General features: G+C 33.5%; 1 protein-coding gene across 1 annotated transcript; it reads left to right on the top strand.

Moving 5' to 3' along the window:
* Positions 1 to 12583: 12583 nt before the first annotated feature.
* Positions 12584 to 13396, top strand: LOC124373396. The gene has a single exon (XM_046831766.1). It carries the CDS (start codon positions 12584 to 12586, stop codon positions 13394 to 13396), a length of 813 nt encoding a protein of 270 aa, XP_046687722.1.
* The last annotated feature ends 1416 nt before the right edge of the window (positions 13397 to 14812 follow it).

The raw sequence follows: 14812 nt of genomic DNA, 5'->3' as shown, positions 1-14812 counted from the left end.
TAACCTCGACTTTCTTAGAAGAAGGAAATAACTAAACGTAAAAAAACCCCAAAAGGGCTCCCTGACACCAGGAATTACACTACACCGATTAAAATGGCCTTATACTATAGAAAGATCGACTAAAATAAAAATATTATAAACTATACTATTAAAGAAAAACATGTTTTAATTTTACAATTTTGTTTTCTTTTAAAAACTGTATCGATGAACAGAGTGGAACAAAAATTGAATTGGAGAACTTATGACATTTTAACTTGTTGTTTTTTCATTTATTTGTACTTTTGTGTAATTTTTACTTATGTATTTAACAACGTTACTTCATGTTGACTTAAAACTGGATAATTATACCACTAAGTAAATAACGTTTAGCCAAGAAATGGATAAGTGATGTTTAGTCAAGAAATATTTTACACTCAATTAGTTTGTGTGACCTCCACTAGTATTACATCGGTTTGAGAAGCGATGTAATACAAGTGGAGCCCCTGGCTGTAGTCCAAATTAATGTTGTTTGTTCTGTGGTCTTGGTGGCATAAAAAGTATACGCAGTGAAGTAAGTAGATTATTTAATTTACATTGGTGTAAAACCCTCTGTATTTCCCTGTAAACAACATAGGTATTGTAGTGAGGCTATCGAAAGGCCGCACTAAATAAAAAGTTATAAGTATAGGTTCGTGTGTTGCCATTGTAGTGATTTGAATATAAATATTTGCTAAAATATTTTAATGAAGTAACTTTATAAGGCAACAAAACACGTAAATCTGCCTAAAATAAATAAAATAATATATAAAATATCAGTTATGAAAGCAGCGAGTTTTATTTAATTTTTGTATTATTTAGGACAAAACAATATTAATATTGCAGCATCTAAAAATGTTTAATTTAAGTAAGAAGAATGCACGTTTAGACACTCTTTATCTTTTATTCTAAGATGTACATTTTTGAAGAATCCCATCTTCAGGTACTTAGGTGAAGGTTATTTACGTGTGGTAGTTAAGGTTTATTATTCTTACTTAATGAATATTAAAATTAATTGCGTTATCTTGTATATTAAGATTTTAGTTAACCTCGAAGGTGAAGAAACTTCTTTAGGTCTTCGAATACGGTAAAACTAAAAACACAGGATTGGTTTCAATATTTTTCAATATTCTTTACAACCTATAAATTAAATTAAAACTTAGGTTCTAAAAGTATTTTTTAACCAGGTGTTAAACGTTTTGCACCCAATAAATAATTATATTTAGGACTATTAAACTGAATTAAGAGACAACAGATTTTTAACCTTTTTATGGCATCAAAGCATTAAGGCTGATGTTTCAATTGACGCTGTAAACATTATTATTGGAAAGATATAACCAATAAGTAAATAATAAAGATTTAACGAAAAATGTATTTTACGAAAATAAAGATTTTAAATTTAAATATTTAAGATATGAGTTATGCAATTTTGCACCTTATGGGATAATGAGACTGTCACTTCGCTTATTTTATAGGAGTCTGATGTTAAGACGATGTAAAGGTTTGTTTTGAGCTTCTTCGTCGCCGAATTTCTTTGGATCTCGTCAGACTAACATGACTCCAGACTCCAGGAGTCAAGACTGAAACAGCGTCAGATAAAAGATGCTGCAATAAAAGGAAGGTGAACTGGAGCAAAATTCAACATTCAAATAGAATAAACCTTTCCTACCATAGCTATGGTATGTGTCGAAATAGGCTCATATAAGTAAGTGAATAGAGCTTTCATAAGAGATTTCCTTATCTGCGAGTTTGTAAAACACAACAATACGCCTATAACTGAGTATACATGTATAGTCCTGTGGACGCAGCGATGACTGTTCCTTAGAATCCGTGTTTTAGTTGTTTGTGAGATGATAATGTTCAGCATTAAATGTTCTTCAAACTACGGAGGGACGATGGTATAAAAAAACTTATTTTATGATTACTTAATTCAAGTACTAAATTATAAAGCTATCAACACGTGAATAATTATAAATATTAAAAAAATTTAATTAGATCATTTATATGCTACAATTAATTACTGATTCCTCCAATCGCATATTTTTTTCCAATTTCAGTGTTAAATAGAGTTCTCTCTTAATTCATAACCTTCTGACGGTTATAGTCCTAATATAATTAGTCATATTGAAGAAAGTAAAGTTTTAAATCAAACCATTACTTATTCACATTGAGATAAGTTTGTAGTTTTTAAAAAACATATTAGGAAAACGCGCGTTAAAATTATGAAGGAACAGCAAAGAGCTCTATGCTCTAAAAAAGGTTGATCTGTTTTTAAGAGTACTTTGTTTTGAGTTTTGTGTGTGTGTGTGTTTGTTTTACTCAATTACATAAAACCTACTGGAACGATTATAATTAAATGGGAAATGGATGTTGTCATTGTCCTTGGTTAAGATACTGGCCTGTTTCTATTTCAAAAACCCACCATGGTGCTATCGGTATTATTGGTGCTAACATTCACCATGCGTAAAATAATAATAATACTAACCTAATAATAATAATTGGTGAACCATGTTAGAAAATAGTGGGAATCTAATCAACTAATCAGAACAGCTGAGAAAATCAGCAGAAACACAAGTTTTAACACTTAAAGATTAATTAATACTTTGAAGATTATTTAAGGAAATAATAACGATTTAGTATTAATGTTCAAGACATTCACGCTTAAGGACTGGAAGCTACCTGTACCGGCGCACCACGTCACCGCGTAGTGACCGGGATGGAACTTGTTAATATTAAGTATAGTAAAGTATAATTAATTATGTACGTTATAGAACATTTTTGTTGTTATTCGTCTCAGTCATTTACACTTTACAAATTTCATGTTACGTGCAGAAACATGCTTTTTCTTGGTTTCGTTGTAATGGGATTGAAATAACCTACAATAATATTCCATAGTTTATCGTGTACCGTTATTACAGCACATATTTTGTAATTTATATGGAGCTAATACTTTATAAATTAAACAACTTTTCGGAAATACTTGGTTTATTCCGAAATTCAAGTTCACCCCAAAAGTTTACAAAGTTTACAAACTTTTGATTCAATTTTATTCAAAAATCACTCAATCAATAAAATCTAATTAAGAGTCTGATTTAAAGATATTAAAATTAAAATTAAACTAAAAATGTATACTTCTCCAAAAATGGTTTAAATTAACAAAACAAAATAAAAAGTTCTCTTCTCAAAATACTCAAAATTAATATAACACAAAACTTGATATTTACTTTATCACCAAAATTTAATTCACAAAACTTCAAAAATTTGAATTAAATTTTCAGACTCTGAAAGATGGGAAACTTTAGAAATTTTTAATACAGTATTATAAAATAAAAGATATTAACTATACGCTGGTACGGGACTTACTACTTTGAAGATTACGGAGGCAGATCGGATCTTAAAACGCACTAAAAATTTTAAATACTTCAAATTGACTTTACCCACGAAAAATAAATTACTCTAAATCCCAACTATTGGGTTAGAGAAAGAACTTCAGCTACTAACTCGACCGCTACACGTACTCCTCAATCGCCAAGACTAGACTGACCGCTCCTCCAGCGAGCCGGGAGGAACGCATCACCCGATACGTCACTGACCGATCAGCTGATTGCCGGTCCAACTGAACAAACAATGTCCCCGCACCGCGTCTAGTTAATAAGAGCCTACTTCCTACCGCGATTCAGCATAAATGAATTTGAACTATGGTACATATTTTCCCTAGCCCGAAGCTGCAATCACGGTAGGAACCTAAACCTTTAAACACTCATCCCGGACTAAGTACAATAATATCCCTCCACATGCACACTTTTAAATAACAATTCTTTTGTACTTATCACTACGTGGAGGCTGTGATGTGTAGTCCGAGGGGTGATGTGGTAGAAGGTGTCCGACGTCCAGTGTGGGTCCCCAGATAGCCATCTCAGAGGGATGTGGTAGGTGAGGAGTCGAGGCAGGTAGCATCTCCAATGATTGTGCGGCCGGTGCAGTGCGGCGGCCTCGTGGATCTCGTGGTTGGCTGGCTCTGGTTCGCTACTAGCACTGCTACCTGCTCCTCCAATCTAATAACAATTTCAGCCCGCGAGGCATTGAGCTCTTGGAGGACATTCCATTTTACAAAATATTCCCTCCGTATGATTGTATGGCTGTCAGTCTTTCACGGTGTTCTTATTGTACGCCTGCGCCAGTGTCGCGAATGTAAACCATTACCAAATGTTATTAATTACAAGACAATCAATTTACAGGGATTACAATGGCACAATAATCAACTGTTTACACACAATAAACCTCATATAGTGATACAAAACAATATTACCATGTCCTTCTACATTTGAAGGAACAGGGAAGAAATATCACTATCAATACAACTCATTGTATAAAAAAAAAAAAAATATATTATTATTACCCTGTCCTACTCTATTGGAAGGAACAGGGAACAACAACACCACAACATTACCAAAATCACCCTGTCCTTCTACATTTGAAGGAACAGGGAAGAAATATATCTCATGATATATCACAATACATCAGAATACATCTGTGTATTTACTTTATCCACCATTAATGCCATTCATTGTCCCTGAAAATTACATGGTTTACAACCACACTCCTATCACACACTTACACTGGCATTTTTATATTATGACTTCTCATCTTAGCCATACAACTGCTGAAATAAAAACGTCGTCACATCACCCTTTTATATTCCAATATTTATTTGTATAATAATAATAAACTACTGGACTCTCATACTTAACTTGTTTTGTGTTTTGGGCCAAATTAATACATAATTATATAATCAATTCTTGAAGTTAATTTGAAAAAAAAAATATATTGTCATTTTATTGTTTTTAGACCCATCTTCAATTCCTTTTCAACAATATAATTTTCCTGAAAATAAAACATACTGACCTTTGCCCCGGGCTAATGTTTATTGAGTTCTCAACTTTCACTTTTAGTACTTTAACTTTAATTGAGAAACATGCACTTTCTTCACGGATCTTTCATCCTTTATATCCTGCACTATAAAGGTCACTTCTGTTAATTTATATATAATCCTGTAGGGTCCACAAAACCGGTTTGCCATTTTTGCCTGAAATTTTTCCGCTTTGTTACTCAGCCAGTGTGTCTTCACGTATACAAGGCTTCCAACTTTGAATGGGTGTTCACATTCCTTATCACTATAGCCTGCCTTCTTCCTGTTAGCCGAAATGGACTTTTTTAAGTTTAACACAGTTCTTTGAAACCTATCCAAATTATCCGGCTTTGACACATCACAGTCCAATAAATCATTAATGTTCCATCTGTTGGTCAATTCCAAGTTAGGCCTATTTCCGAACATAATTTCGTATGGTGAATTTTTAGTAGGTTCCGAGGTCGCACAATTTATCGTTAATTGTAATTCAGTTAATTTGGTGTCCCCACTAAGTTTGATCCGAATTAAAGTAAATTTTTAACATCTGTTTTACTGTCCTCAACTGACGTTCACTTTTGTTTCCCTGTGGTACAAATGGAGTTACAAATTGATGATTGATTCCCCGGGCGAATAAATAGTTCTTTAGTTCGACACTTCTAAAACACTGTGCATTGTCCGACACTATATTTTTGCAATATGCAAAATTTTTAAAAATTTCACTTTCTAATACTTTTATTATTGATTTACTTTTCGCGTCTTTTATCGCACTTAAAAATACCATTTTTGAATGGTCGTCAAGTACAATCAGGATATTATTATTTCCACTACTAGACCTGGTTAAAGGGCCAAAAATGTCTATGTACAATTTATCCATGGGCCTAGCTGATACACCAGAAATCAGTTTGCCATGATAAACCTTACCGGTTTTCGCTAACGCACAAGCTTCGCACATTTTTACCTTGTCTTTTATCAGCCCGGCAAGATCCGCATGGTAAAATAAATCGCATATCTTTCTGGTAGTTTTTAATATTCCATAGTGGCCCCCCGATTTCCGACTCATGGTAATACTTAAACACCATATCTACTAAATGTTCTGGTAGACATATCTTTGGCTTACTAGTAGGCTTACTTCTATACATCACAACTCCCTTACACAAGAAATATTTTTTCAGAGTTAGTACCACCTTTTATACTATTATATATTTTTCGTATTATATTGTCCTGGGTTTGGTGAACCTTAAAGTCTGTATAAGCTAGTGGAAAATTACCTACGCTATTTACAAATACACTATTTACATTTTCTTCCTTAATTGCTACTCTTATGCTATTGTCCGTTACACTATCATTTTCTATACCGTACTGGTATTCTTCAATTTCCTCCACACTTTGCATCTTATCTCTACATTCAAATAGTCTAGATAAATAGTCTGCCACCGCATTGTCTTTTGATTTTACGTGTTTAATTTGAAATGGTAGGCTCAAAATTGTAGCTGCCCACCTACCTAATTTTCCTAATTTCCTAAAATTGCCTAGTACCCACGCTAGTGCACTATTGTCCGTTATTAGTATAAAAGGCCTTACTTCTAGGTAGCTGCGAAATTTGTTTATCGCGCATACCACTGCAAGTGCTTCCTTTTGGTACACAATCAAGTTTCTTTGTTCGGATTCATTGAATTTTTTTGAATAATAAGCCACTGGTTTATTCTCACCTTCTATTTCCTGCATTAAACAGCTTCCTGCTGCCTTGTCACTCGCATCCGTACATAGGATAAATGGCTTATTATAATCTGGTATTATTAATACCGGTGGTGTACTTACGCTTTCCTTTAAGCTGTTGAAGCTCTCCTGGCACTCCTGAGTCCACTCAAATTTCCTATTCTTTTTTCTCAGTTCATTTAGACATGCTGCCTTGTCTGCATAGTTTGGGATGAACTTTGCGAAATAGCTCACCGCTCCGATAAATCTACTTACGCCTTTTGCGTCCTTTGGCTCTCTCGCATCTCTAATGGCAGAAGTTCTATCCGGGTCGACTCTTATCTGGTCCTTAGAGATTAGGTGACCTAAAAACTTGATCTCTTTACATGCAAAGCTCACCTTATTCGGGTTAACTGTAAGTCCATGTTTGGCCAGCCTCTCCACAACATCTCTGACATGTTCTATATGCTCTGGTAAACTTTTACTAAATATTATTATGTCATCTACATAATTTAAAGCATACTGAAATTTTACACCTTGCAACACTTTATTTAATAAGCGGCTCATTGTTCCGCTTCCCAAGTGTAACCCATATGGTACACGATTGAATTCATATGATTCAAACGGCGTAACAAAACCAGTTAAATGTTTGCTTTTTTCCGTAAGTTTTAATTGGTAAAATGAATTACTCAAATCCAAGTTTGAAAAATAAGTACAACCCTTGTAAGTAGTGGTATGATTCGTATACGTCTCCAATTGGATGTTCCACTCTCTTCAACTTACTATTTAATTTTGAGTAATTAATCACCATTCTAGATTTATCACTTCCCGGTTTGGTTACTAAAAATGCGGGGCTAGCATAATTTGACACACTGGGTCTAATTATATTCTGTGCCAACAGTTCATCTAAAATTTTTCTTAATTCTTGCAGCTTGGGGGGGGATAGCGGATACGGCTTCAATCTCACTGGCTCGGGGTCGCTGACTTCTAGGTCAATTTCGAAGTCAATAGCTTGCCCTATTTTATCGGTAAAAACTTGAGGGAATTCGTTAATAATTTTTAAAATACCCTCCTTTGCCTTATTGCACCCTACCACAATACTCTGGTTCACATTATTTATAAGGATTGTATTATTCTGAAATAACTCGATTGTGACTTCTGGTTTAAACTTAAACCAACACATATCCTGTTTTAAATCCACCACCATGCCAGTTTCTTTTATAAAATTTGAACCCAGAATTATTGGCCAAGACAAATTTTTCGAAACTAAAAACTGAACTTTCCAAGAAAAACATTCTATCTTTATTTTTACAATACATTTACCCAGGATTGATAATTCGTTGTTATCTGCCGACAAACATTTAATATCAGTATGTTCAAGAATACTAGCCAGTCCTTTCTTTAACAATGAGTCATAAATGCTTTCGCTTATCAGGTTCACTCCGCTTCCCGTGTCCAATAATACATTATGATATGTACCCTTACCAACAAACACTTTTACAACGGGCAGGGTCATTGAACCTTGGCTACGTCCGGCCCTTTTTACATTCATACAGGAATTTCCCACATTATTCTTACCCCTTGCCCTCATTTGTTCTCGACCTCTTCCATAATTATAATTATTTTTAATGTCAGTGGGACGTGACCGGGGAGATTCCACTCTCGCACTGCCTTCTTGGAATTCTCCCCTATTTACAAGTTTTTTTGGGACCGCAGATTTTTCGAATCTCGGTATCTGTCCTCTCTGAATATTTTTAAAACAATCCCTAGCGCTATGTCCCGGTTTATTACAAATAAAAGATTTTATTATTGCTTTCTTTACCATCATGGGATTGTTTACATACGAGTTTGCAGTTGAGTTTACATGACTTTTCAGAACAAAGTCCGATTTACAAACTTTACGTTCCTCGCACACCTTCACTTCTTCATAGGCTACGTTCTGCTCATATATACACAAATTGTCAAGGTCGGCAAAATTTTTCGGATTTGTACAAAATACCAGTCGGGCCCTTACTTGAGATGAGATACCTAATTTTATCAATTCTGTCAGTTCGGTCTCAGAATAATCACACAATAGCAATTTTGCATTTTGCTTAACGTTTAAAATATAACTGCTCAGTTTTTCATCAGGTTTTTGTGATCTAGTTACTAAGTCCCTCTTCAAGGCTTCTCTATGACCAAATGGAACAAAATAATCTAATAGTCCTTTGTGTACTTCACTAAAATTACTAGCATTCATCTTAAATTGAAGCATTTTATTGTAAAGTGGACCAGTGGCATAACCTACACTCATATTTATGATCTCACTATCACTTAAGCTAGTTTCACCCTTAATTTTTAACATTATTTCGATATAATTCAACAATTCTGAAACATTTAGTCCATCTGTGGGTTTAAAACATTTTAAAATCGCTCTAGGGGATTTGGTAATTTTGCAAAATTCCCTTCTACATGTTTCTCCTGGTGAAGACTCAAACCCATAATATCCTTATTTATAGTTTGAGACACGGGCTTGCACATCTCTTCGACTTCCTCCTCCTCCAGGCTTGTATTTAGAAGACTAGTTTCAAAATTAACAATTTCCTCCTCGCTTACACCAAGTTTTCCTAATTTTGCCTTAATTTCAATCAAACCATCCTTAAGTTTTGAAATTAAGGTTTCAGACGCTCCTTCCCACTTATACAACTCACATAATACATCAACTCTCATAGTGAGATGTTTGTGCCTACACACTAGTCTCAAATACTCGCCTGTCGATTTTTCCTCGGACAAGTTTCCTATCTTGACAGATAATGCCTCCAAATCAACTTTTATCTCCTTTAATGCAATGCTAGGTTCTATACGCCCCTTCAGATTACCAGCGTTGCCCCTGATATTTAATTTCAAAAGAGACCTCAACATTTTTCTAAGATCCTGAACGGTGTCGCTTTCAGAAGCATTTCCGCCCCTAAAATTTATTTCAAATATTAATTCCTTTTTGAGCAACAGATCTACATGCGCTAGCTCCATTTTTATTTTAAAATAATTTTCTTAAAATAAATCAAATATTCCAAACTGACAATATTATTCTAAGTCCTCAGTCTTACACACTACACAAAATTATGCAGGTTTATACACAATGTTCAAGTTCATACAAGTCTTATACAAGTTACACACACTTACAGGTATCAGACAAGTTTATGCAAGTTTACAAGTTCTTTCCTGTAAATAACCTGTTGTACAAGTTTACGCTCAAAAGGAAATAGCAGATTGGCGCAAATTATGTACCGTTATTACAGCACATATTTTGTAATTTAAATGGAGCTAATACTTTATAAATTAAACAACTTTTCGGAAATACTTGGTTTTATTCCGAAATTCAAGTTCACCCAAAAGTTTACAAAGTTTACAAACTTTTGATTCAATTTTATTCAAAAATCACTCAATCAATAAAATCTAATTAAGAGTCTGATTAAAAGATATTAAAATTAAAATTAAACTAAAAATGTATACTTCTCCAAAAATGGTTTAAATTAACAAAACAAAATAAAAAGTTCTCTTCTCAAAATACTCAAAATTAATATAACACAAAACTTGATATTTACTTTATCACCAAAATTTAATTCACAAAACTTTAAAAATTTGAATTAAATTTTCAGACTCTGAAAGATGGGAAACTTTAGAAATTTTTAATACAGTATTATAAAATAAAAGATATTAACTATACGCTGGTACGGGACTTACTACTTTGAAGATTACGGAGGCAGATAGGATCTTAAAACGCACTAAAAATTTTAAATACTTCAAATTGACTTTACCCACGAAAAATAAATTACTCTAAATCCCAACTATTGGGTTAGAGAAAGAACTTCAGCTACTAACTCGACCGCTACACGTACTCCTCAATCGCCAAGACTAGACTGACCGCTCCTCCAGCGAGCCGGGAGGAACGCATCACCCGATACGTCACTGACCGATCAGCTGATTGCCGGTCCAACTGAACAAACAATGTCCCCGCACCGCGTCTAGTTAATAAGAGCCTACTTCCTACCGCGATTCAGCATAAATGAATTTGAACTATGGTACAATCGTAGCTAAAGTTGTGTCAACTGGAAAGTTAAGGACATCTACTTTAGTCTCCCTTTAGACTTAGAATATCTCCACACTGGTCTAAATTACTATTACTTCAATCGTCACTGAAAAAATTATATAAAACAAAATGAAATATTAGAGAGAAATTCGAAAATACTTATAACAAAAGCGTTACTCTCAAAATTCAGTGCCCATAATTGAACTTTCATAAAAAAAGGATGAAGAGATCGGAATGTCTTTCAGAGGCTAACAATAACTCCGGAATGTTTCTAATTGTCCGTTAAAAGAATATACTCATAGTACCTGTTTTTCAAAATGAAATTGCATTTAAAGCTATTATATTATGTATATTATATACACTTGTGCAAGCGGAAATTGTAATTAAACGTAGAATCACAAAAATGATTTCCTTCCCTTGGACTCCAACCCGTGCGTCTCACTTGCAGGGCGAGTGTGTTACAACTACAACACAGAGCCCTCGCTTTTTACCATTCAACTATATTGCATTTAACCGTTTCTGTCACATATGTGTTTGAATAAGTAAACTAACATATGATTGGATGATCAAATAATTGTTAAAGCCTTTTTAAATTTATAACAATTGTGTAAGTGGTAATAGCCTTATTTAATTTTCAATTTTATTATTCATTTAAAACTTTTAAACATTTCAATTACCCAGGCAAAAATTAAAAAAATAAAATAAACAAACCAAAACATCCACCAAACTTCAATTGTAAAACACATCCAAAGTTTATTACACATTTTTTCCTTCACTACAAAAAATTAACAGTATTATGAAAATTGCCCATAATGTCCTACTTTCCTCACCAGATACCCAAAACTGTTATAGCTAAAGCACCTAGAGTAATATTTCGAAATCCTCAAAATCTTTAAAACAAACTTTTGCAACCTAATCTACCTAAATTACACCAACCCGTTACTAATGGATGTGAACCGTGCAACAAACCACGTTGCGGTTCTTGCAAAATTATGAAAAACTCTAGAGAATTCAAAAGTAGCGTAACAGGTTTAACATATCCCATCATTGGCAAAGTAAACTGGTGACTCTAAGAATCTAATTTACCAAATTAATTGTAAATTTCGTAACAAACAGCACATTGGACAAACATCTTACCACCTTAGAGTCAGAATAACAGGGCAAAGATTTGGTATTTTCCATAAACACAAAGAGAAGCCATTGGCCAAATATGCTGCTGAGCACAAAAAAAAACAAAATTAAAGATTTTTATGACCTTTAATGAATTAATAAGGTCTTCCCTTGTCCTGAAGAAAATTTAAATAGATTAAAATTTTAAAATGTCGAACAAGCCCATCAGTAACTTTTAAAATCAAAATACCCAAATGGATTAAATTTACAATTAATGTAACTTTTCCAAATTTCCATCTGTCCCATTAATGATATAACAGCTGAGTTTTTGAATGTTTAAGGTGCTTATTTACATTTTTGGTTATTTTCATTTTATTTGTTGTATTTCTTGTTCTCTTGATATTTATATTATGCTTCATAAAGATGTGGGTATCAAATCCCACGAAATACATACAAGCTTTATATCTTCGTTTTTCGTTTAAATAATTGAAATACTATATATATATATATATATATATATATATATATATATATATATATATAGGTGGCACTGGTGAGCTGTGTTTCAGTGGAAATCTCGCTCTGTTATTTTTCGTGTTTTTAACATTATTTATCGTATTGCATACAACTAATTTGTGGTAAATCTACTTGTAAAGATATAGTTTACAATGCCGAGTAATGGTGATGGTGTTAAATGTGGCAAATGTAAAGAAGATATCCCTCTGGATGGAGAGTATGCACTTTGTAGGTTATGTCAGTCAAGATATAATTTTGATAATTGTAGCATGAAGGCGCAGTCATGGAAAAGTCTGGGGAAGGCTGGACAAGGAAAATGGAGTTGTGTATCTTGTAGGTCCAAAGAAAGAACCTCTAGTCAGACGCAAGAGGATGAAATATTATCTCATGAAGTTACGACCAAGATAGATAGCCTATTGGCACTCATTCCGGCAGTAAACCAAATTAAGGATACGTTGGAATTCTTATCCGGAAGATATGATGATATTTTAAGTGAAATTAAATTGCTTCGTCAGGAAAATAAAGACTTAAAAGTTGAGCTGAAAGAAGTCAAGGCAAAGCAGCAGGTTAGTGATGCTACTGTAAAGGACCTACTGAGTAGGGTCAACGAAATGGAACAATATGGTAGAAGAGTGAACCTGGAGATTCATGGAGTGCCTGTGAGGGGTCCCAAGGTCGAAGAAGAAGATACGTATGAAGTTGTGAAGGAATTAGGTAAGACTATTAACGTTCCCTTTGTACCGGAGGAAATCCATAGGCTTCACAGGCTTCAGAAAAGGAAAGATGGAAATCCTCCTGCTATAATGGTACAGTTCTTTTCCAGCCAAGTGCGGGATAAATGGCTTCAAGCAGGGAAGAAATCACGACTTTCGGATCGGGATACGGGTAAACAGGTGTTCTTCAATGAAAACCTATCACTCTACTACAAGAATCTGCTGAGAGACACCAAGGCAAGAGCTAAAATCTATAACTATAAGTATGTATGGTTTAAAAATGGGAAGGTATTTGTAAAAAGAGGTGAAGGAAGTGAAAATGTAATTGTAATCAGAAGCTTAGATGACATAAAGAAAATTGGTGTATAAGGATTCTTAGGTTAGCCTATATTATTTTAGTAATACATCACAAAATTATGGATGGTCTTCAAACAGATCTAGATAAAAATGTCAGGTTTGAAAATTACAGTGATATATACAGTTGGTTTTCTCATATTTCTGAGGATCTTGAAATAAGAGTTTTCCATTTAAATATAAGGTCAATAAAAAAAAACTGGGATGCCTTGAACATTCAGTTGCAAAAATTCATTCATAGATTGGATGTCATAGTTCTGTCAGAGATAGCTTGCTCATGTGACGAAATTGTTGGGTACAATTTATATGGATTCTCGAAAGTTGTTTCATGTAGGGAAGGTAGAAGAGGAGGAGGCTTAGTACTATTTTATAAGTCAGAAATGTTTACTTTCAGTCAGTTGAAGCTAAGGGTAGATTCATTTGAATGCATAGCTGGTAAACTAGAATATTTACTACTTAAACAAAAATGTATAATACATATTATAGCTATTTATAGGCCTCCTCCTACAAGTACAGGGTTTTCAACTAGATATTTCGTGACAGAAATTGATGATATTTTGAGACAGTATTTTTCTGTAGGAAGTGTGGTATTTTTGGGAGATACTAATATCAACATTATTGAAAATACCGAAATTATAGCTCAAGATTATGAAACAATGTTAGTATCTAAAGGTCTTGTTAGAGTTATTGATGATTTTACTAGAGAGGAAACCAAGGCAGGTAGGGTGACCAGATCTTGCATTGATCACTTGTACATGAGAGACGTTTTTAATTTTTAATGAAATTCTTGGTTGTGTGCTGAAAACTAAAATTTCTGATCACTATCCTATTGGTGTTAAGCTGTCCCTTAAAATGAAATCAGATATCCAGTTCTTAGATTTAAATGAAGGTAAAATAACATATGACGAGTCTAAGTTAAAAATAGCACTACAGAATATTAATTGGAATCATATGCCTGTAGATAATACCAATAGAGCATTTGAATTTATAGTTAACCAATTTAAAAAAACATATGAAAATTGTAAATTTAACAAGTATAATAATAAAAAAGTACAAGAACACAATACACGTAGAAGGATTGAAAAAGAGTGGATGACGGATTATTTGAGGGATTTGACCAAAGAAAGGGATAGATTGTTTAAAACATGGAAATCGGATCCGACAAATGCTAGGCATAGAAATAATTATACACTGTTTAGAAATAGGGTTACATATGAAATTAGAAACAGAAAAAAAATGTATACTACAAAACTTACTTCTCAAATGTAAGGAATGATATAAGAAAAATGTGGAAAGGCATAAATAATTTATTAGGAAGAACGAAAGACAAAAATACCGATTTGCTGATTATTAATTCGATGAAACAAGCAATTGGTAATATTACAAATGAATTTGCTACTCATTTTGACGTGGGAGTTACACAGGCTGTTC

Source organism: Homalodisca vitripennis, unplaced genomic scaffold (genome assembly GCF_021130785.1).
Source record: "Homalodisca vitripennis isolate AUS2020 unplaced genomic scaffold, UT_GWSS_2.1 ScUCBcl_5465;HRSCAF=12192, whole genome shotgun sequence".
In the NCBI taxonomy this organism is placed as follows: domain Eukaryota; kingdom Metazoa; phylum Arthropoda; class Insecta; order Hemiptera; family Cicadellidae; genus Homalodisca; species Homalodisca vitripennis.
Note: the sequence above shows the minus strand (reverse complement) of the source record. Positions and strands in the feature narration are given on the sequence as shown.